This window comes from Ipomoea nil, unplaced genomic scaffold, assembly GCF_001879475.1.
Source record: "Ipomoea nil cultivar Tokyo-kokei standard unplaced genomic scaffold, Asagao_1.1 scaffold0465, whole genome shotgun sequence".
Taxonomy (NCBI): Eukaryota; Viridiplantae; Streptophyta; class Magnoliopsida; order Solanales; family Convolvulaceae; genus Ipomoea; species Ipomoea nil.
This window is the reverse complement of record NW_017616893.1, coordinates 278,327-301,018: the sequence shown is the minus strand read 5'-3', so window position 1 is coordinate 301,018 and position 22,692 is coordinate 278,327. Positions and strand designations below refer to the sequence as shown.

Here is a 22,692-nt window from a genome sequence, read left to right as displayed (position 1 = left end):
CTGGTGCGTCGAATCATGCCACTCCGGATCCGTCTTTAATGTCCTCGGCGGTTCCTTATAATGGTCCGGATCATCTTCGTGTTGGTGACGGTAAGTGTTTACCTATTGTTAGTACTGGTTCATCTTCGTTAGCCGCATCTAAAACACTGTTTCGATTGTCTGATGTTCTTCATGTTCCTAGGCTTTCTGCGTCTTTATTGTCTGTGCAACGGTTTGCTCGTGATAATAATGTCTTTTTTGAGTTTCACCCTGATTGTTTCTTTGTGAAGGATCGTTCAACCAGGGAAGTTCTATATAAAGGGCCGGCTTCGGGGGGTCTCTATTCTTGGCCTGTCTCTCGTTCAAGTCCTGCTGCGTTTGTGGCCTCTCGAGTCTCCTCTGACGTGTGGCATAGCCGGTTGGGTCATCCTCACCCGCGTGTCTTGCGGCAGATTTTAAATTCATGTTCTATTCAGTCTAGTTTTAGTGATACTTCGGAATTGTGTCGTGCTTGTATGCTTGGGAAATCCTCACGGTTTCCCTTGCCTCGTGTCAATACTACTACGTCTCATGTTTTAGAACTTATATATACTGATATTTGGGGCCCAGCGCCTTTTCTTTCCGTCAATGGCTTTCGTTATTTTGTTTTGTTTGTTGATGACTATACGCGCTATGTATGGTTTTATCCTATGCGTTTGAAAACTGATGTGTATGCTATCTTCGAGCAGTTTCGGTCACTAGTTGAGCGTTCATATGGTCGTAAGATTGTCTCTATTCAATCTGATTTAGGGGGAGAGTATAAACGGTTGCACCGTACTTTTGTCTCTTTGGGTATTAATCATAGGCAGTCTTGTGCCTATACCCATGAGCAGAATGGTAGAGTTGAGCGTCGGCATCGTCACGTTGTGGAAACGGGTTTGGCTCTCTTGGCCCAGGCTTCGGTTCCACAACGATATTGGGATTATGCCTTTGAGACTGCGGTCTATCTCATCAATAAGATGCCGACTCGGGTTTTGGATAATGATAGTCCTCATTCTCGGTTGCATCGTTCTAGTCCTTCTTACTCTTTCTTGCCTGTGTTTGGCTGTCTCTGTTATCCTCTGTTACGCCCGTATAATCGTAACAAGTTGCAGTATCGGTCTTCTCCGTGTGTGTTTCTTGGTTATCCGTCTTCGTTTCGTGGCTATCGTTGTTTTGATCCTGCTACTAACAAGGTATTCATTTGCCGTCATGTGCGGTTTGATGAAACCATATTTCCATTTGCTTCTTCTGTCCCCTCTCAGGTCTCTAGCTCTCGCCCGATTGAGCCGTGGGGTGTTGGCGTCGTTCAGGTTGGCGCGAGCTCCGGTGTTTGTTCTGCTGGGCCGGATCCTCGTCCGGAGATGGACACGGATTCCGGGGCTGCTGGTGCTGCTTCTGATTCCCGCACCGAGACTGCCGTGGCTCCAGATGTGGCAGTCTCGGGTGCTCCTAAGGCGCCCGCGGTAAAATCGGTTCCACCTCGGTCTCATGTTATGGCGACTCGTTCTTTGGGGCCGACGCAGCATGTGGCTCTTATGACTGTTTCTGAGCCGACCTGTTATTCTCAAGCAGTTCGGTATCCGGAATGGCGTGAGGCCATGGATCTTGAGTTTAATGCCTTGCTCCAGAATCACACTTGGCGTCTGGTTAGTCGCACACCTGGTATGAATGTTGTAGGCTGCAAATGGGTGTTCAGGACGAAGCGCAAGGCTGATGGCACGATTGAGCGACACAAGGCTCGGTTGGTGGCTAAGGGGTTCAATCAAGTCGCAGGACAGGACTTTTTTGAGACCTTCAGTCCTGTTGTAAAACCCACAACCGTGCGGCTTCTTCTCTCCTTGGCTGTCTCTCGCGGTTGGGTAATTCGGCAGTTGGATGTTCACAACGCCTTTCTGAATGGTAATCTTGCAGAGACAGTCTACATGCGACAGCCGCCTAGCTATGAGGACTCGTCACGACCGGATGATGTATGCTTATTACAGAGGTCACTCTATGGTCTTAAGCAGGCTCCTCGCGCATGGTTTAACAGGTTACATGCTTTCTTGGTGTCGGTTGGTTTTTCACCTTCAAAGACTGATGTCTCTTTATTCATATACACTCGTGACTCTATATCTTTATATGTGCTTGTTTATGTGGATGATATCCTTGTTATGGGATCTGATGCTTCGCGTGTTACTCGGCTTCTGACTGACTTAGCCTCGGAGTTCAAGATTCGTGACATGGGTGCTCCGTCTTTTTTTTTCTGGGCATTGAGACGGTCTCTCGTGGTGATGGTTTGTTTCTTTCTCAGCAGCGATACATGAGAGATATCTTGAGCCGTGCAGGTATGGTGGACTGCAAGCCGTTGGCTACTCCGGTGCCTGTGACTCAACCCGTTTCTGAATCTGTGGTTCCCTATGCCGATCCCACGCAGTATCGCAGTCTTGCTGGGGCTCTGCAGTATCTTACTGTCACTCGCCCGGATTTATCTTTCGCTGTGAATCGGGTCTATCAGCATATGCACTCCCCGACTACTGAGCATTGGGCAATGCTCAAACGTGTTCTGCGGTACGTTAAAGGCACTTTGCATTTTGGTCTGTTTATTCGCCCATCCTCCTCTGTTGCAGTGCATGCTTTTTCGGATTCGGACTGGGCTGGGGACCCCGCTGACAGAAAGTCTACTAGCGGCTTTGCGGTTTTTCTTGGTGACAATCTGATCTCTTGGTCTTGCCGGAAGCAACATACGGTTGCTCGTTCGTCTACAGAGGCCGAGTACAAGGCACTAGCTGACGTGTCTGCTGAGGTCACCTGGTTGGTTTCTCTATTGCATGAACTTCGGTTGCCGTTGGCAGCTCCTCCCACACTCTGGTGTGATAATCTGGGTGCAACTTATCTCTGTTCCAACCCGGTGTTCCATGCTCGTACGAAACATGTGGAAATTGACTATCACTTTGTTCGTGACAAAGTGGCAAAGAAAGAGTTGCAGGTTAGCTTCATTTCTACTAAGGATCAGCTGGCTGACGTGTTCACTAAAGCTCTCCCTGGTCCGCGTTTCTCTACTTTGTGTGGCAAGCTCAATGTTGTAGCTAGTCCACCTTGTGCTTGAGGGGGAGTATTAGGACTCTATTATTATTAGTATTCGTTACCTATTGTTACTAGTATTAGTCTTGTATTAGGTTTGCTATTCGCTACTATATATATTCCTGTACAGACTTATTATTTGATTCATTCAGAAATATTATATCCTCATCATATATAGCCATGAAACATTGGATGCGGTTTGTGAGTGGGAAAATTTTAATGTGGAGTATGTATCAAAACACATTAACATAAATAGTGAATTTTATGCATACAAGTAGTGAATATTGTGCATATAAATACTGAGCCTAGATTTACTGAATATTATATTTCTAAGTAAACTAGTATTTTCACCCGTGCAATGCACGGAATGAATTTGTTATAATATATTAAGAATATTTGGATTGATATACAATTATTTAAATTATAACATCAAATATTATATAGTACAGTTGGAGATATGATTTGGATCGTTTATGTTTGATGATGTTATCATTGCTTGAATTCGAGCAAATAATTGTTCAAATTAATAACTAATGAGTAGATGTACGCATGCGGTGTTGTAACTTTAGAGATTTTATATATCATTGTTTAGGATTTTTATAAATTGAGCAAATGTGCTCGTTCTCTTGCAACTTAGTTATAGTAATCAATTGCTGTCCTAATTCATTTGTATAGATGATATATTTTTGTCTAAATATATAGCAATTTTTCATTTCGAAAAAATAAAAACATAATATCATCAATTGTATTTACACATTATAGATGAGGGTGGGATATGCCGAATAAGTCCAACTATGTTCTACAAATAATAAACGCCATGTACAATAGAAATGAGCCTAAAATATAATCTACTTGTCTAAATAACCAACATTAAATTAGTTTTTACATGCTCAAACAATGAGCCATATGCATGCACACGAATAGTGAACCTTATGCATATAAATAATGAGCCATCAAGTTGTTTTCATACTATTTTATATGCATTCAAATAATGGACATTGTGTATAAAAATAATGCACCATATGCATAGAAAATAATGTCCCATACGCATATAAAATAATGTAACATATGCATGGTCTACACAATTGTGTGGACCATAGTCCACCTAATAAGCACCGTTGTGAATGCCTCATGCTAGTAAGCATTAAAATTTCAATTGTTATACCACCGACCAAGTGCCACCTTGCATTGTAGATAACATATTGATTGCACATATTATGTGCCTTCAGTTAATAACTTATGTGCTTATAAATAAATTGATTGCACATAATGTTTTAACTACAAACACATAATATGTTAACTGCATATTATGTACATGCAATTAACATATTGGCCCTGTTTGGTAAAAAATTGGCCTATAGGCCAATTTTGGCCTATTTGACCACTATTAATTGTTTGATTTAGTTAAAATATCAATATAAATGTTTGGTTAATTAGTTTTTTGCAACTCCAAAAGGCTAAAATTCAAAAAGTTACTCCAAGCAACTTTTTCAATTAGCTTTTTGAAAAAAGAAATTATACCAAACAGCTATCAGCTAACAACTAATTTACCAAACACTTTTCTACAATCAGCTAATGTTATCAACTATTTATACCCTCTAATTAACACAATCAGCTAACAGTTAACCGCTATCAGCTAACAGCCATTTTACCAAACATGGCCATTATGTGTCTGTAGTTAACATTATATATGTGTTTGTAGTTAACATATAATTGTAGACACGTGATTTTAATTAATGTCTTCTTAAACCAAGATCCACAATGCAAAGTGGACCCTGGTCCATGGTATAATTTGCATTAAAATTTGGCATAAAAAAATGGACCTATGAAATTTGGTAAATTATATCATCGACTAAGGTCTACCTTGCATTGTGGTGCAAATTATACCGTGGACCATGGTCCAAAATGGTGTCGTTTCTTTTAATGAAAAGAAACGGCACCTATACCACACCGTGCCGCATAAAGTAGCTCTGTTTGTAATACATATTCAGTTTCAATATTTTATATACACTGCAGTTTCATTTCAACACAATTACACAACTACAATTTCATTTCGATATAACTACAGTTTCATTCGACATTATACACTCAAATATGTAAAACTGTTATTCAGTTTCATTTTATATACACTATATAGTTTCGTTACAACATAACTACAATATCATTTGGATATAACTACAGTTTCATTGGACAATATACACTGCAGTTTCATTTCAATACAACTACAGTTTCAATTCATTCGACATTATACTTTCAAATATGTGAAACTGTTATTCAGTTTCATTTTATATACACTATAGTTTCATTATAACATAGCTACAATATCATTTCGATATAACTACAGTTTCATTGGACAATATACACTCAAATATGTGAAACTGTTATTCAGTTTCATTTTATATACACTGCAGTTTCATTTCAACACAACTACAGTTTCATTTCAATTCAATTACTGTTTCATTTGACAATATAAAAACAATATGTGAGACAATTTCATTTTGTAATTAACACACCAAAAATACGGGCTCTGTTAATATGTAACGACAACGACACCTTTTTTTGGACCATGGTCCACGAAGCTATTATATAACGACTGACATTGTGGACCTTGGTTCAAAATAACCTTCATATTTTGTCTAAAGTTAGCCTATTTTGTACATGCAGTTAATCGTTTTGTACATGTAAATAAATTGAAGACACATAACATGTTAACTACATACACATAAACTATTAACTACATGTACATAATATTTTAACGGTAGACATATAATATGTTTACAAACATATTATGTGTCTGTAGTACATAACATGTTAACTACAGATACATAAAATAGTAACTACATATACATAAACTATTAACTATTATACAGAATATGCTAACTGCAGATACATAATATGTTTATCTATCGACCACATGCACATTAAGTACAAAACTCACGCACATTAAGCACAACCTCAGACACATTAAGCACAAAACCCACGCACTTTAAGTATTAACTTACAGACCTTAAGTTTCAACAATACAACTACTGACATAAGCACAAACCCACGCACATTAAATACAAAACCCGCGGCACATTAAGCACAACCTCATGCACATTAAGCACAAAACCCACGCACTTTAAGTATTAACTCACGGACCTTAAGTTTCAACAACTACTGACATTAATCATTAACCTCACACACATTAAGCACAAACCCTACGCACATTAAGCACAAACTCCACTCACATTAAGAACAAATCTCACGCACCTTAAGCACAAAAGCCCACACTTTAAGTTTTAACAACTACTCACATTAAGCACAACCCCACGCACATTAAGCACAAAACTCACGCACCTTACGCACAAGACTCACTCATCTTATATTCAAAACTCAGGCACATTAATCACAGAACCGCTCACCTTAATTTGACCTAGATGCAAAAATTACAAAATTGCCACCGCGTTTTTTTTTTTTTTTTAATTTTGCTAATCTTGGACGTTGATTTAAGCGAGATGAATGGCCCAGATTAAACCGCACAATAGCACCTGGACACCCTAATCGCACCATAACCTAATTTTGTGTATATATATATATATATATATATATATATAATATATATATATATATATATATATATATATATATATATATATATATATATATATATATATATTGATGGTTTTATTGGGACCGGGTCCACCATAAACCGGGTACAAGGTACAGAACGGGGGTAGGGCTCTAGCCCCAACGCGATACATACAAAGCCCGAGGTACAGGCCCAAAATGACAGCCCAAATACAAAGAACAAAGCCCGCAAGATAGGCTATGTTTGACTATGCCACTAGTAAGAATCGAACCCAGGTAACTGGATTGAGAGTATAAATCAAGACCACTAGACTGTAGTGCCTGTCGTGTCTGTGTTGCCCTTAGCCAAAAATCCAGGGCCCCTATTTATAGCAAGTCCCCCTCCTCCTCTAGCGTCCATGTGTCCCATGCAATCCATCCCTACTTCCCCATTTATCGCTAAGCAAGCGGGCACATTCGCCATACTTCCAGGACTCTCGCGCATACCACCCCGGTCCATCATGCTCGGCGCACCCGCCCAGCACCCCCTCGGGAAGGGGGGGGGGGGGTGCCGTTGACAATCTGGGGGGCGCACTGCCCCCGCTGGCCGCGCCTCGGCCTGAGGTGGCCGGCGGGACCCGGCGCCGGCCAGTCGCCGGCCGGCCAACGGCCGGTGATGGAAGCTGCCAGCCGCAAATATAGGTCATATATATTTGCTGCGCCAACCCCAATAAGACTTGGGCCAACCTCTTTCCTTCACTACCCCAACATGGGTCCATACTTTCCAATAAAATGGACCCCGGGGTCCCATATCCCCATCACAAGTCCCCCAGTTCTTTTAGGTATCTTGATGCCTAAAGGAAGTAGAATTCGGTATCACCACCTCCTTTCTTTCCCTTTCTCAATCTCTCGCCGCCACCTTCCATTATCACCATTGTTGTGCGTCACGCCATTACTCCGTACCTCTGCCACACACCGCACGTGCCCTGGCCTTCGCTTCATCACCTAGTGTCGAGAGGCCAAGGTGACTCCTCTATCGTCACTTCTTGGATGCTTCTTGCATTGTACATCTCTTTTGTTGCATTTATTTAGTATGCTTTTGTCGATTTCTTCATGATGCACCTGCATGCTCATGATGCACCTGTATGCTTCTTTTAAATATTCAATGGATGTCTTTGCTCCTTCTCCATGCTACACCTGTATGCAACCTTTTTTTTTTTTTTCTTTTATTTTGTTTTTGTTTTTTTTTAATAACTTATATTCGCACTATTATTCTCCTTTTTTCTTTTTTCTTTTTTTGCCATGCAATTTGCCGCCAACTGCATGCGGCTTGCCGGGGGCAAGTCCGCGCATGTGGGTTGCGATAACCCACATGCCCCATTTGCCAAAAACCATGCGGCTTGCCGATGGCAAGTCCGCGCATGTGGGTTGCGATAACCCACACGCCCCATCCGCCAAAAACCATGCGGCTTACCGGGGGCAAGTCCGCGCATGTGGGTTGCGATAACCCACATGCCCCATCCGCCAAAACCATGCGGCTTGCTGGGGACAAGTCCGCGCACGTGGGTTGCGATAACCCACACGCCCCATCCGCCAAAAACCATGCGGCTTACCGGGGGCAAGTCCGCGCATGTGGGTTGCGATAACCCACATGCCCCATCCGCCAAAACCATGCGGCTTGCCGGGGGCAAGTCCGCGCATGTGGGTTGCGATAACCCACATGCCCCATCCGCCAAAACCATGCGGCTTGCCAGGGGCAAGTCCGTGCATGTGGGTTGCGATAACCCACACGCCCCATCCGCCAAAAACCTTGCGGCTTACCGGGGGCAAGTCCGCGCATGTGGGTTGCGATAACCCACATGCCCCATCCGCCAAAACCATGCGGCTTGCGGGGGCAAGTCCGCGCATGTGGGTTGCGATAACCCACATGCCCCATCCGCCATGGCCGTAGAGCCAGCATGCATAGCATGTAAGAGCACATAGGAGCACATAGTTGAGGTGGCCGTGGGCCAAGCATGCAGAGCACATAGTTGAGGTGGTCGTGGGCCAAGCATGCAGAGCACATAGAAGCACATAGTTGAGGTGGTCGCAGGCCAAGCATGCAGAGCACATATGAGCATATAGTTGAGGTGGTCGCGGGTTAAACATGCAGAGCACATATGAGCATATAGTTGAGGTGGCCGTGGGCCGAACATGCAGAGCACATAGGAGCACATAGGGGCACCTAGTTTTGGAAAATAAACACAATCTTTGCAGAGCACATAGGAGCACATAGTTCGGGAAAATAAACACAATCTTTACCTAACTAAGTGTTCAAGTGTACTCACCAGAGTAGCGTCTCGATGTGCTAAGTGTGTTACCTTATAGGGTAGCTCCTCTTGCGAATCAACCATTTGGGCGTACCTCGGAACCTTGCTAGGATGATAGAGACTACAAACACGGGCTAATTGTAGCGAGCCCCACAGACAGTGCCAATGATGGTTTTATTGGGACCGGGTCCACCATAAACCGGGTACAGGAGTACAGAATGGGGAGTAGGGCGCTAGGCCCAACGCAATGTGTATAGAAGCCCAAGGTACAGGCCCAAGAACAGTGACCCAAATACAAAGAACAAGGCCCACATGATAGCCAATTGCTAACTACGCTACTGGTAAGAATCGAACCCAGGTAGCTGGGTTGAAAGTATAGATCAAGACCACTAGACCGTAGTGCCTGTCGTGTCTGTGTTGCCCTTAGCCAAAAATTCAGGGCCCCTATTTATAGCAAGCCCCCCTCCTCCTCGACATGCAATCCATCCCTACTTCCCCATTTATCGCTACGCAAGCGGGCACGTTCGCCATACTTCCAAGACTCCCGCGCATACCACCCCGGTCCATCATGCTCGGCGCACCCGCCCAACACCCCCTCGGGAAGGGGGGGGGGGGGTGCCGTTGACAATCTGGGGGGCGCACTGCCCCCACTGGCCGCGCCTCGGCCTGAGGTGGCCGGCGGGACCTGGCGCCGGCCAGTCGCCGGCCGGCCAACGGCCGGTCATGGCCTGTGATGGAGGCTGCCAGCCGCAAATATAGGTCATATATATTTGCTGCGCTTTAAGAAACAATAGTTGACGTGGTTTGGTGGTATGGTGCGTGCCAGTTGTGCTTGAGGGCATGGGTCAAACCCTGCTGACAGCGTAGCGCCTTGGTAGCCTTTCTTGTAACATTTTACCCATGGCCAGTGGCTTTCACTGGCCACGGTGGTGGGGCGCCGCCGGGACGACAGGAGGCGCACCGCCGTCGGGAGTCCGGCCGGCCACCATGCCGGTCAATCGCCGGCCATCCGCCGGCGGTTTCTCCCCCGAAACCCCTTCTCTCTCTTCCTTTGTGCCTTTTTGGGCCACCATGTCCCCTTAGCCCAATAAGACTTGGGCAAACCTCTTTCCTTCACCACCCCAACATGGGTCCATACTTTCCAATAAAATGGACCCCCGGGTCCCATATCCCCATCATATATATATATATATATATATATATATATATATATATATATGTATATATATATATATATATGGCATAGACACAATACGAAGGTTCATCCAATATATGGAATTAATCATGTCAAAGTAGCATTTGGAAGAAAATTATAGTAGTAGTAAAATGTATTAAACTTTGAATTGATATCCTCAAATAATATTAACATTATATTAAAATTTTCTTCCAAAAAGTTAAACCTCAACCCTAAGGGCCCCACACTCCGACCCGACAGAGCATTTGAGAGGATGTAAATCATGGTAACTCAACTGAACATGAACCACAAAGGCTAGACCCTTGCTCACAAGGAACCCCCTTCTAAAAATACATTGTCAATCCTTATTTGTTGTAGCACAAATTTTAATTGTTCTATTATGATATTGCTTTAATTAAAATGTATATTTTATTAAAAAGTTGATATATTATATCTCAAACAAAATTTCTCCCTACTTTAAAGAATTTTTATTTTAGATTATAACTATTTAGAGAGTGCAATACGTATCTCTATTATTTTTTTTTATTACAAAAGAAGGGGGATACTCATTCAATCTATGCCTACAACGAGGCTTGAAACCTAGACCTCTCACATAAGGGAGCAATCCGATATCAGTGGACCACAAGCCACATATCTTTACTATTTTATCACAAATTAAAAATACTCAATTTTTTTTTTTTTTTGATGTAATACTCAATTTGATTATATTTAAATTAATCAATTTTATTTTTATATTAATTAAATTTATAGTTACACATTATATTAATTAATTAATTATTTTAATTTGTATATATGAAGACATTATATTTAGTTATTTACCATATGAAAATTGAATATTTGCATCTGGTTTAGGCAATACGGGTCATCTTCCGGGCTCCAGCATCGCCCCGAACCTTTCCTAGAAGCCATACAAACAACCTAGGGTTTAGGGTTTTTGAGAGCCTGTTTATCTCTACGTTTCTAGGCAAAGAAGAAGTGGAATGCTACCATTTCAAGTCTCAACACTCTCTTGATAAGGAACAACCCAATTCTAGGAATTTCCACGTTTTTGAATGATTGAAAAATGCAAAGGTATTGTTTTCTGCGCAAATAATCTTCTTGTACAATGATCTTTCGCAGCCTTCATTTCTGTAAAAATATTAGAAGTGCCAAATGTTTTCTTACCATTTATCCTCCACTGGGAAAGAACTATGGCTTTTCTTGGGCCGTTAATGTATTCAATCAGAAATGCACAAAATCCCAGTTTCTATCCCCTTCGTGCAATAACGATGTTATAAAAAGCCCTTATCTCTCCAGAAGTTATTGTTCCGGAAAGGGTACTGAAAATTCCAATGAGTGGACTGAAGACATAGTCTACTTGGATGAATCTGGTGGGTTCATTTCCTCCGGAAAGGGGATAAGGTCTGTTGAGCCAGGTCTTGATGACCATGTAATGGTGGGTGGGCTCAAGAAGCCTATTTTGAATGCATCGGCTGTGGCCAAGATAGTTGAGATCGTTAAAAGGTGGAGATGGGGCCCTGATATGGAAACGCAATTGGATAGACTTCATTTTGTGCCGAATATGACTCACATTACACAGGCTTTGAAGGTTATGGAAGATGCCGATTCTTCCTTAAGCTTGTTTCGGTGGGTCAAGCGGCAACCTTGGTATAAGCCAAGTGATGAGTGCTATATGATGCTGTTTGATAGGTTGAATCAAACTAGAGATTTTGATGGGATTCAATCTGTTTTTGATGATATGGTTCTTGATTCTGGTGAGAATGGGGTATCTTTATTTAATGCTTACAACCAGGTTATTCAGTATTTGGCAAAGGCTGAGAAGTTGGAGGTAGCATTCTGTTGTTTTAAGAAAATTCAAGAGTCTGGTTGCAAAGTAGACAGCCAGACCTACAATTCTCTTATAACCTTGTTTCTCAATAAGGGCTTGCCTTATAAGGCATTTGAGATATATGAGAACATGGAAAATGCAAGGTGCTCATTAGATGAATGTAGTTATGAGGTAATGATACCAAGTCTAGCGAAATCAGGCCGCCTTGATGTGGCATTCAAGCTCTACCAAGAGATGAAAGAAAAGAAATTCCGGCCAAGTTTTGGGATTTTTGCTTCACTTGTTGATACAATGGGCAAAGCTGGGAGGTTAGACACGTCAATGAAGGTGTACATGGAAATGCAAGGTTTTGGGCTGCGACCATCTGCAACCATGTTTGTTTCCATGATTGAGTCCTTTGTTAAGGCTGGGAAATTGGATACTGCACTTAGGCTCTGGGATGAGATGAAGAAAACAGGGTTTAGACCTAATTATGGTCTCTACACTATGATTGTTGAGTCACATGCAAAATCTGGGAAACTTGATATTGCAATGTCTGTCTTTTCTGATATGGAAAAGGCTGGATTTATGCCTACCCCGACTACCTATTCATCACTTTTAGAGATGCATGCCGCTTCTGGTCAAGTAGATGCTGCAATGAAGCTTTACAATTCCATGACAAATGCTGGTCTAAGACCAGGACAAAGTACTTTTATGGCCTTGCTCAGTCTCCTGGCAAAAAAGAAACTTGTGGATGTTGCTGCTAAGGTTTTACTTGAAATGAAGGCCATGGGATATTCTGTTGATGTAACTGCTAGTGATGTTTTAATGGTTTACATTAAGGACAGTTCTGTTGATCTTGCTTTAAGGTGGCTCCGCTTTATGGGTTCTTCTGGGATCCGGACAAATAATTTCATAATACGACAGCTCTTTGAGTCATGTATGAAGAATGGATTGTATGAGTCTGCTAAGCCTCTCCTTGAAACGTATGTGAGTTCTGCAGCTAAGGTTGACCTCATACTTTACACCTCAATTCTGGCTCATCTTGTAAGGTGCCAAGATGAAACTGATGAGAGGCATTTGATGTCAATCTTAAGTGCAACAAAACATAAGGCTCATACTTTCTTGTGTGGACTCTTCACTGGTCCTGAACAACGGACACTGCCAGTCTTATCCTTTGTAAGGGAATTCTTCCAGGGTATTGACTATGAGCTTGAAGAAGGAGCTGCTCGGTACTTTATAAATGTTCTACTTAACTATCTTGTTCTCATGGGGCAGATAAATCGTGCCCGATGTGTATGGAAAGTTGCGTATGAAAACAAGCTTTTTCCAAAAGCAATAGTATTTGATCAACATATTGCCTGGTCTCTTGATGTTAGAAACTTGTCTGTCGGAGCAGCTCTTATAGCAGTGGTGCATACACTTCATAGGTTCAGGAAGAGGATGTTGTATTATGGTGTTGTCCCAAGACGAATCAAATTAGTAACTGGGCCAACTCTGAGAATAGTGGTGGCACAGATGCTAAGCTTGGTGGAATCACCATTTGAGGTTAGTAAGGTTGTTTTGAGGGCTCCAGGGGATACTGTCTTGGAGTGGTTTAAGAAACCAATTGTTCAGCAATTTCTTTTGAATGAAATTCCATCAAGGGCTGACATTTTGATGCATAAACTCAATGTGCTTTTCCCAAGTTCCGCACCTGAAATTAGATCATTGTCCCCTCCTAAACCTCTTCTTGCAAGAAAGGCTATATAGTTTTAAACGATTGTAATATAACAAGTGATGGATTATGTACATGCAATTGGATATGTAAGTTGTTCTATGCTATAGTTTTGTTTAAATTTTTCCATCTGGACTCCACAACAGTATGTGTATTAGATACACTTGGCAATTTTGTTTGTGAGGACTTGCTAGTTGTCTATGATATAATTGTCTCTCAAAGTCACTCTCTCCCTTAATAAAATCTCCACTTCTTAAGGGAAATGAGCTGGAGTATTTATGTTCAGTGATTTCTGACCCTAAGCAATTTCTTGATGTTACCTTGAATTTTGATGACTGCATTTTCAATATAACTTCATTTATTTAGCAAGGCCCTGCAAGAGTTGGCATTTGTTTTCTAACATGTGAAACCATCTTTTGATGTGGTGACCGTGTTGGTTTTAGAACTCTTCGTTATGGCATCAACCTTTCACCATTTTAAAGTGTGCAATGGTATCATCATAAGAAAAAAAAAGCTTGCTATATTCCATTTCCTTAGACACAATGCTTGGTTATCATTTGGGGTTCTGAAAATCTTGAAAGTCTTTGGATGTTGATTCCATTCCCACTTCAACCATTTGCTTCATATGTTAGAACTCTCCATCTTTTGATGCCATTGAGGGATTGACCATTTATGTATGGGATTATATGTTAGAACTCTCCATTTTGGCATCATCCTTCACCATGTTAAAATGTGTATTGGTATGAGCACAAGAAAAAATCTTAATATATTCTGTTTTCTTAGACAAAATGCTTGGTTATATCATTCAAGGTTCTGAAAATCTTGGAGTCTTTGGATGCTTATTCCGTTCTCCACTTCAGCTGTTAGAACAAAATAATGATATTCTTTCTTGTGTGTTCTTAGATTGGATATGGAAGATAGAAAAACTTTGCATTATTTTCCTTTTGTTAGTAAAGAGTATTCTAGTTCATCTAGTTGAGATGGCGGTGGTGGTTCATTTTTATTATCCTTTGATTATATATGTTGTAAATGAGGATGGTCTGCATGGTCGATTAGTAATTTAGTATTAGGCACTGAACATTATTAATGACTATTTGACCTTTTTATTTAAAAAAAAAAAAATAGTTGAGCACCTGAATCTTGAAAGATTAGCTTATTGAATGCACTTAGCTTACATTTGAAGTTCCAGTTATTTTATTTAGTATTGACATGTGGCAGTCAAAAAAAGTGTCACTAAGAAAGTTGTGAATCCTATTTTTCTTTTTATTCTTTTTTTATGTTATCATTTCAATAGCTGGAAGGGTCAGATATATTTGTTAAGGGACAGGCAGCATTGGTATTTCCTGGTGGGCGGGTATTGTTCATATGACATTCTGGATATGTTTAAGCCTGAATTTGTGCTTCTGTCTAAATTCATATCACAGATAACTGAACATTGTTAAGGAGCATTTTGTTTTTTTCTTATTCCACATTTAACCTCAGGAGGAGGAACAGAATCTTAGTAAGTGATGGGAACATTGTGACAACATGTGTACCGGATTCTGACTGACCAAGTACATTGTTGCTAGCTATGAAGGTAGAGAATGAATGCTCGAGAGATTCAGCCTCCAAGTCGTATGCCCTAAAAGAAGTGGTGGAATGACAAAGCAGCGATCGGACTACTCGGTGACAAGGTAAAAATCTTATTTTTTGCCTGTTTGTTCGTTTGTAAACTCGTACATGTGACCATGGGTAGCATGAATATGAATGTGTGGATCTACCTGCTGTTTATGCTTCTCAAAGAGCATCTTCTTGAAAAAGCAAGCCCATGAAAGGGATTAAGGGAAGAGTTCTGCTACATATACTCCCAATTCTTACTCCCTCAATTTTATTTCTTGATGTGGCGGGTACTAATAAATTATTATTATTTTCATGTGGGCCCCATTACAAGTGTTTACCTCAAGATTTTGAGTGTGGGAGTAGAGAATAAGAGTACACATAGTATTTCCTTAAGGGATTTTAAGGTCTGGAATGCGTCAGGCAGTATGTGAAGGACTACAGCAGCAAAGGCCATGATCATGAAAAAAGTATCATTCTCTGGCATAGGCATTAATATAATATAATCCCTTGAGCACAAGGCGGCTCACACCATCTGTACATACAATACAAACTTGTAACCACAAGGTCGCAAGTTTGAATCTCAGTCATCTTAGTTTGAGTCGGTCAACTACAAGCAACCTAGGCTGGTTTACCTCCTTGTGACCTTTTGTCTGCTAGAGCTACAAGGCGGGGTTTACTCAGTGCACACCCTCGGATAATGGTTGCGAGTTTCCCCCGTCACCCGAAAAAGAACTGAACCAATTGCATCTACTCTGTATTCACGCTGTTGTATGTATAGTTGTTCATCCAGTGTTGCAAGACATTGTAGCTGCAAAGAGGACAATAAACAGCAGTTAAAGTTGGAGAAAACTAGTATTCTTCATGGCAAATCTATTGTGCATTTTTAAGCCTAGGAATTGAAGTGAAGTACCCATTGTGCCCGGATGTTGTGAATGGAAATTAAACCGACAAAAAGAAGTATATTCGTGTCTGTCTATATATTGATGGAAGCAAGTTGTTGGTTCATAAGATGGAGGGAGAGTGTTGTCGAGAACCCAAAGCATTTATATAGGGAGCAGAATGGTTGGCTAAGAAAGCTCTTGGTTGTCCTCGGGGCTTCTCAACCTGAGATCGAGATCCTTGGGCTGCTTAAAGATGACTCCATGGATGTGCCTCTGCCACGTGTTGTCAACAGAAATAGCTAGTCGGGTTTTCCCCTCCATTTGATCCAAAAAGAAAAGGCATTTATACAGGCAGGGATGCCTTAACCTCAGTGGAATGTAATGACATTCTGTTGACATTGCAATCTAGTGCTTTTTTTGCCCCCTTTTTTACCTATTCCATCTCAACATTATTTGCAGCTTTATGTAGTGGAAATGGACATTAGAAGTTGCATCATAAAATTATTTGGGCATCAAAGATTTAAAGCACACTCAGGGTACACTTTGTGTCATATACTCATGGTGCCTTTCAGATAACAATATGGTATTTTTATTTTCGGTTCTGTCCTCACCTTAACAATCCTTGTTTGTCATATGTTGTTTACTAAACTTAAAGTTGTTTGCTCACAATATTTAATGTTCACATGACAATTATAATCTTAGGTTGGGGTCTGAGGATATCATACGTGGTACACTTTTCCTCATAATTCATAAGTATTGTGTTTTCTCTCACAAGTAATATTCAATTAATTTATTTATGATCAATATTACACTTTTTCTAATAACTAACTTTTCAATTCTTAAATATTACATTTTCATTTAAGGGTCCGCTTAAAAATTTGGAAAATAACTTTCAGAAGTCATTTTTCAGATTTTATTTATTTATTTATTTTTTATGTTTGGGTATTCAAAAAAAAAAGATAAAAGAAAAATATTAATTCTAGTCAATGACAAAAAAGGTTTTATGTGGCGAAAAATGTTTTCCTAAATTTTTAGTTAGAAGACGTTTTCAAGATTTTTTATTTTTATGTCTCCCACCTCTTATCTCATCTCTCTTCAAGTTCTTGTTGTCGTCATTGTCGTATAACAAATAATATATTCATTTTCAGGAAAATAAACCTAATAAAAAAATTGTTACTTCGTATTTCTTAACTTTCAACCCAAAAAAAAAAAAAAAATACAGAGTAATTTTCTTGTCTTGAACCAAATATAGAAAATTAAAATATTTTTAAAAAAGTGAGTCATTTTTTTTTTGTTTTTTGGAAATTATTTTGTGGAAAACAGCTTCATGTTTCGAAACGGACTCTATAAGTATTACATTTTTTAAAAATAAAAAATATAACATTTTTTTTTCTCATAAGTAACAGTCAATTGGTTCCATCATAAGTATTACATTTCTATCTAAACTTGACTGGTCTCTCACGAAAAAGGATCAATGAGGCGGTTTCACAAGAGACTCAACTAAAAAAAATGCGGGGTTAATTTTATAATCGTTGAAATTTTAAGTTTTCAATATTTTTAAACCTTATCATGTATTTTTTCCCCTTATTTTCAACGACGTTCAAACGTTGATCTACCCAAATGAATCAATCATATATATCCTCACTTTTTATATTGGAGTCTGTTCTTACATGGTAATATATATATATATATATATATATATATATATATATATATATATATATATATAACTTCCAGTTAAGGTGAGAACCACTGCTTGAGTGTGAACCTGTGCACTCTAGCTAATGCACCATTGAGATGTGAGATTGGACGGCCGAGATCTAAGGAGTGGTGCAGTGGTACATTCGGTGCAGTTGTGCAGTGGCGCAATAGTGCAGTGATATATATGGTGCAGTGGTGTAGTAGTGTAGTGATGTGGTGCAGTGATGTGTATTTAATAGGCCAAAATTATTATAAATCACAAGATCAAGCAAGATCAACGGTGCACAGAGGTACATAAGTGCACATGTTAACAAAGGTTGTCATTTGAACACACACACACACACACACACACACACACACACACACACACACACACACACACACACACACACACACACACACACACACACACACACACACACACACACACACACACACATATATATATATATATATATATATATATATATATATATATATATATATATAGGTTTAGGATCCCATTAGAACATACTTCCATCGAAAACTAATAACCAATATCTGCCTTACATTTGTAAAAATCAGATGGATAAGATCAAATTTTAATAAAAATGCCATAAATATTTTGTAGTTATAGTCAATTTAACTTTGCAACTTAGAACACTATACTATGCACTTTGTAACAACTAAATGTGTATTCTGAGTAACTTTTAGAAAGTCAATGAAAAAAATTAAATTTTAAATTCAAATTGTAAATGTTAACCACTTTGCGGATCCAAATTCACCTTATGTGAATTGAAATTTTTTGAGTGATAGTGGGTGGTCAATCGGGATGAGTCTTAAAGATCTAAACTCGTAATGAGTCAGCATGTTGAATGTGAATTTTATATACAAAACCCGTATAAAAATTAAATAAATTAGCCAGTCACCGGTGACTTAGTCAGAATTTTGACCCGAAAATTTAACGGCAAGACTAAATGTGGTACAAGTTGAATAGTCATGCACCTAATTTGAAAATGTTAATAGTTAAGGACCAAATGTGATACAAATTGAATAGTCATGCACCAAAATTGAAAATTTTAATAGTCAAGGAATAAAACTGATACATGTATTATAGTCGAGGGGCTAAAAATGATATTTTCTCGATAATAAATGGTGTGTATCCATAATGAGTATTCGCATCCAGTAGGATGGTAGAAAGTTTTGAAAAAGTCCACCTTTTGAGGTTTAAAGTGGGGATGAGTGGGGAAGTATAAGGGTATGTTAGGTGGTGGATGGAGTCATTCCTGACTCACATCCGCCCCATTGTGATGTATAGTCTGCAAATGACATATGAAGTTTGGTAGAGAATGGGTTTTTTCCTTTAAACCGTAACTCAAAAAGTTTAACATGGAATCTTAGTTGGTTGAAGGTCCATTGCAATGGCTTGTAGGAAGGTTACTGGGTTAAGTGTGCACCAAATTGTAAGTACTTTTCTACTTGTTGCGATTTTCCTTTTTGATTTTTCTTGATTAGCTTGATGAAATTAAGAGTCTCATCCATGCCTGTAGTAGCTGTATAAATGTTTATGCCCTTGACAGTCCACTAATCATGGGCAGATCCGGAGGGAGGGCAATGAGGGTAGTTGCTCCCCCCACCCAATCATTATTGTGTGGACCATGTTGTGTGAATCATATTTTGTCTATTGTAAAATAATATACATTCAGTACAAAAATAATGTACATTGTATTTAGGGGATGTACATTATTTTTGTTCTGAGTGTACATTATATTGTATGTATATTCAATACAAAAATAATGTACATTTAGAGCACAATTAATCAATCTCACTAGGCAGTTGCATCCCCCATTAACACAATCAATCACCAAAATTCAAATTTTGAGCACAACTTTCAATTAATTTTACAAAAGTAGATGTAGACCTACGACGGAAAACATCAGAGTGTTCTCTGAAATTCCTTTCATCCATTCCAAAATTAAAATTGAATTTTTACCAACGGGTGATCAGACTAAGGATGGCGTCGTCATTGTTGGGGCCGTCCGCGGACATGAGAAAAGGGAAAGGGAAGAAGAAGAAGAGAGATGTGACGGTAGTTCCACCGGCGGCTCTTCCTAGGAGCATTTGGGGGTGGAGGACACCGCGGAATGGATCACCAAAATGGTTTTTTCGGACATGTGACATTTTGGTATTTTTTGTGTTTTTCTTTATATTTTGGCGGGTTGATCAGAAATTCGTCAGAGTTAATCGGAACGTCATCGGGATGGATTAGAAGGTCGCCGGAATTTTTATGACCTGCAATAACAGGTCATTAACTTGATGGACTTTAATGCATCAAAATGACATGTTTATGGGTGTAATTGCAACTTTGTAATGTTTAAGAAGGGCTTAATTGACTTTAGAGATAAAGTTTGAGGGCTTATTTGACCATTTTCCCTTAAAATTATGATTTGTGAGATTTATTCATAATTCTAATTGCATATATATTACTTGAGAAATTTATAATGTGTTACATGTGATAAAAATTATTCAAAGTGATTAATTAATTGATACAAAATATGCCAAGGCCTCGTGGTCTAATGGCACCCGGGTTGGATTGCCATATGAGAGGTTGTGAGTTTGAGCCTCAGTATACTACATTGTAATAGAATCAGTAGCATTCAAAAAAATAATTGATACAAAATATGATTTATAATTCAATTACGGAAAAGAATTAAAAGAATTTTTTTTATTAACCGAATGGATTGGGGGGGGAGGGGGGGGGGGGTGACTGAGAGTAGGGTTGGCGGTTGTGGCCGGAGGGGTCGCTGGCCCCAGCCGGCGACGGCGCGCCCAACGCGCCTGGTGCGCGGGCATAGCGCCCCTCACGCTGGGGGCACGACAGTGTGACTGCCAGCACCCTCACGCGCGGGATGGCGATCAACAGGGGAGTGACGAGTGATTACGTGGGACACGTGGACGCCAAGGGAGGAGAGGGACATACTATAAATTGGGGTCCTGGATCCTTAGCAAGGGGTAACGCAAACACTGCAATCTAGTGGTCTTGATCTCATACTCTCAACCCTTTCATCCGAGTTTGATTCCTATCAGTAGCATAGTTAGCTATAGTCCACCTCGTGGGCTGCCATTCTGGGCCTGTACCTCGGGCTTTGTACGTACTATTTCAGCTAAGTTTGATTCCTATCATAGTTAACTATAGTCCACCTCGTGGGCCGCCATTCTGGGCCTGTACCTCGGGCTTTGTACGTACTATTTCACCTGAGTTTGATTCCTATCAGTAGCATAGTTAGCTATAAGTCTATAACCCACTCCGTGGGCCTGTACCTTGGGCTTTATACGTACTATTTTGGGCCTAGCGCCCCAAGTAATAAAGTTACTCTTTGTTTATCCCCATTCTATATTTCTATATCCGATTTATGGTGGACCTGGTTCCAATAAAACCATTAATTTATTTTTTTCTTTGCATCAGCTCTTGTTCCATGCCATCATCTCGTTTTGAAGAATATTCTTGTCTTTGGTCAAACAAAAAGGAAGTTATTTGCCAACTTTAAGGATTTTTTTATTTCTATAATTTTAATATTTTACTTCTATCAAATCAATGCAAATTGAGACAGTATAGTATACTCTCTGGAGCATAAGAAGTATTGTTTCCATTGATCATAGACTTATTATGAATACACATTTAGAACCCAACAGGGTAGCTCAAGTGGCAAATGAGCTCTCTTTATGGGGGAGGATTCCGGGATAACCCGGGTTCGATTCTCACAAGTGATGATTCCCTCTAGGCTAGCTTTAGTGCCTCTCGGAGCGAAGGACCTGGACCACATTGTGGTTTACATAAAAAAAAAAAAAATGAATACACATTTAGTTAATTTTGTAATTTCATTTCATTGATTATATTTCATATTGCCTTAATTACAATTAAGAGAATTGTATTTAGAAACTAAAATAATTTATTTAAATTTTGTATGGGTTAGTGTACTCCACTACTGGAAATTATAGAATTTCCGACCACCTGAAAGTGATCTTGAATCGAATTGATACCAAAAAGTGATCGGAAATAGCAACAAAGGTTTTTCCGGATACCAAAAGTGGTCGGAACAAGACTTTCGACTTGATTTAAGATCACTTTCAGGTGGTCGGAAATTTCAGAATTTCCAGTAGTGCTCCTTAACTGTACGTACTATATGTACATATTTATCGTATTTTATAAAATTTGTTTTACACTATTTTTACTACAAATTTATCCATACATTAACGATGTTTATATTTAAAGTTTGAAAATTAGAAAGGTAAAATATATAATTATTATGATTTTAGTATTATGCTAAAGTCAAACTTAAACATTAATTCATTCATTTTAAAAATTTGTAGTAAAAATAGTGTAAGCACTTTTTTTTTTTTTTTTTTTTTTTTTTTTTTTTTTTTAATGAATGAAACAATACTTAAGTTTGTCTTTTTATGTAGAATGCTAAAATCATAATAATTATATATTTTACATTTCAAATTTTCAAACTTTAAATATAAACATCATTTATGTAGAGATAAATTTCTATATAGTAATAATGTCAAAATTATTTTCAAAAGTTACATACAAATGATCAATTTTACAAATAAAAAAAATGTATGTAAATAATCATAACTTGTAAGAAAAAAGTCGCATATAATAATCAAATAAATTATAATTTCTTAAAAAATGTTAATTAAAACAAATGATAAAAGTGAAGGATCTTCATGTTCAATCACTAAAAATAATACTAAAATTGTATTGTGCGTTTTCGGTCAAATTCTGATTTCGCTTTGCTTCTCCCTATCGTCGAGCTTGATCGACTCGACTCTTTTCCCTGCCCCCGGCCTCTCACTTCGTTTCGTTCTTCTTCTATACCGTCGCTTGAATG

At 39.3% G+C, this 22,692-nt stretch overlaps 2 protein-coding genes and 1 long non-coding RNA gene across 3 annotated transcripts; 2 read left to right on the top strand and 1 right to left on the bottom strand.

Annotated features, from left to right (window-relative positions):
- The first annotated feature begins 2,299 nt into the window (after positions 1-2,299).
- Positions 2,300-11,169, top strand: LOC109173039 (uncharacterized mitochondrial protein AtMg00810-like). The gene is made up of 3 exons (XM_019322299.1): positions 2,300-2,861; positions 2,946-3,061; positions 10,966-11,169. Exons 1-3 carry the CDS (start codon positions 2,300-2,302, stop codon positions 11,167-11,169), a joined length of 882 nt encoding a protein of 293 aa, XP_019177844.1.
- Positions 10,966-13,926, top strand: LOC109173200 (pentatricopeptide repeat-containing protein At1g79490, mitochondrial). The gene has a single exon (XM_019322496.1). It carries the CDS (start codon positions 11,219-11,221, stop codon positions 13,670-13,672), a length of 2,454 nt encoding a protein of 817 aa, XP_019178041.1. The 5' UTR covers positions 10,966-11,218; the 3' UTR covers positions 13,673-13,926.
- Positions 13,927-15,527: 1,601 nt separating this feature from the next.
- On the bottom strand, positions 15,528-16,439 carry LOC109173201. Its single transcript, XR_002052865.1, has 2 exons — positions 16,147-16,439; positions 15,528-16,044 (listed from the first exon to the last, which is right to left on the bottom strand). It is a non-coding gene; the product is annotated as an uncharacterized LOC109173201 (long non-coding RNA).
- Between the last annotated feature and the right edge of the window lie 6,253 nt (positions 16,440-22,692).

Bases quoted from the DNA above. Each gene is read 5' to 3' on its own strand.
- LOC109173039 (XM_019322299.1), top strand. From the start codon at position 2,300: ATGAGAGATATCTTGAGCCGTGCAGGTATGGTGGACTGCAAGCCGTTG. The intron at 2,862-2,945 runs GTGCAACTTATC...TTCGTGACAAAG, and splicing joins ACTCTGGTGTGATAATCTGG to TGGCAAAGAAAGAGTTGCAG. The intron at 3,062-10,965 runs GTAGCTAGTCCA...CATCTGGTTTAG, and splicing joins TGTGTGGCAAGCTCAATGTT to GCAATACGGGTCATCTTCCG.
- LOC109173200 (XM_019322496.1), top strand. From the start codon at position 11,219: ATGATCTTTCGCAGCCTTCATTTCTGTAAAAATATTAGAAGTGCCAAA.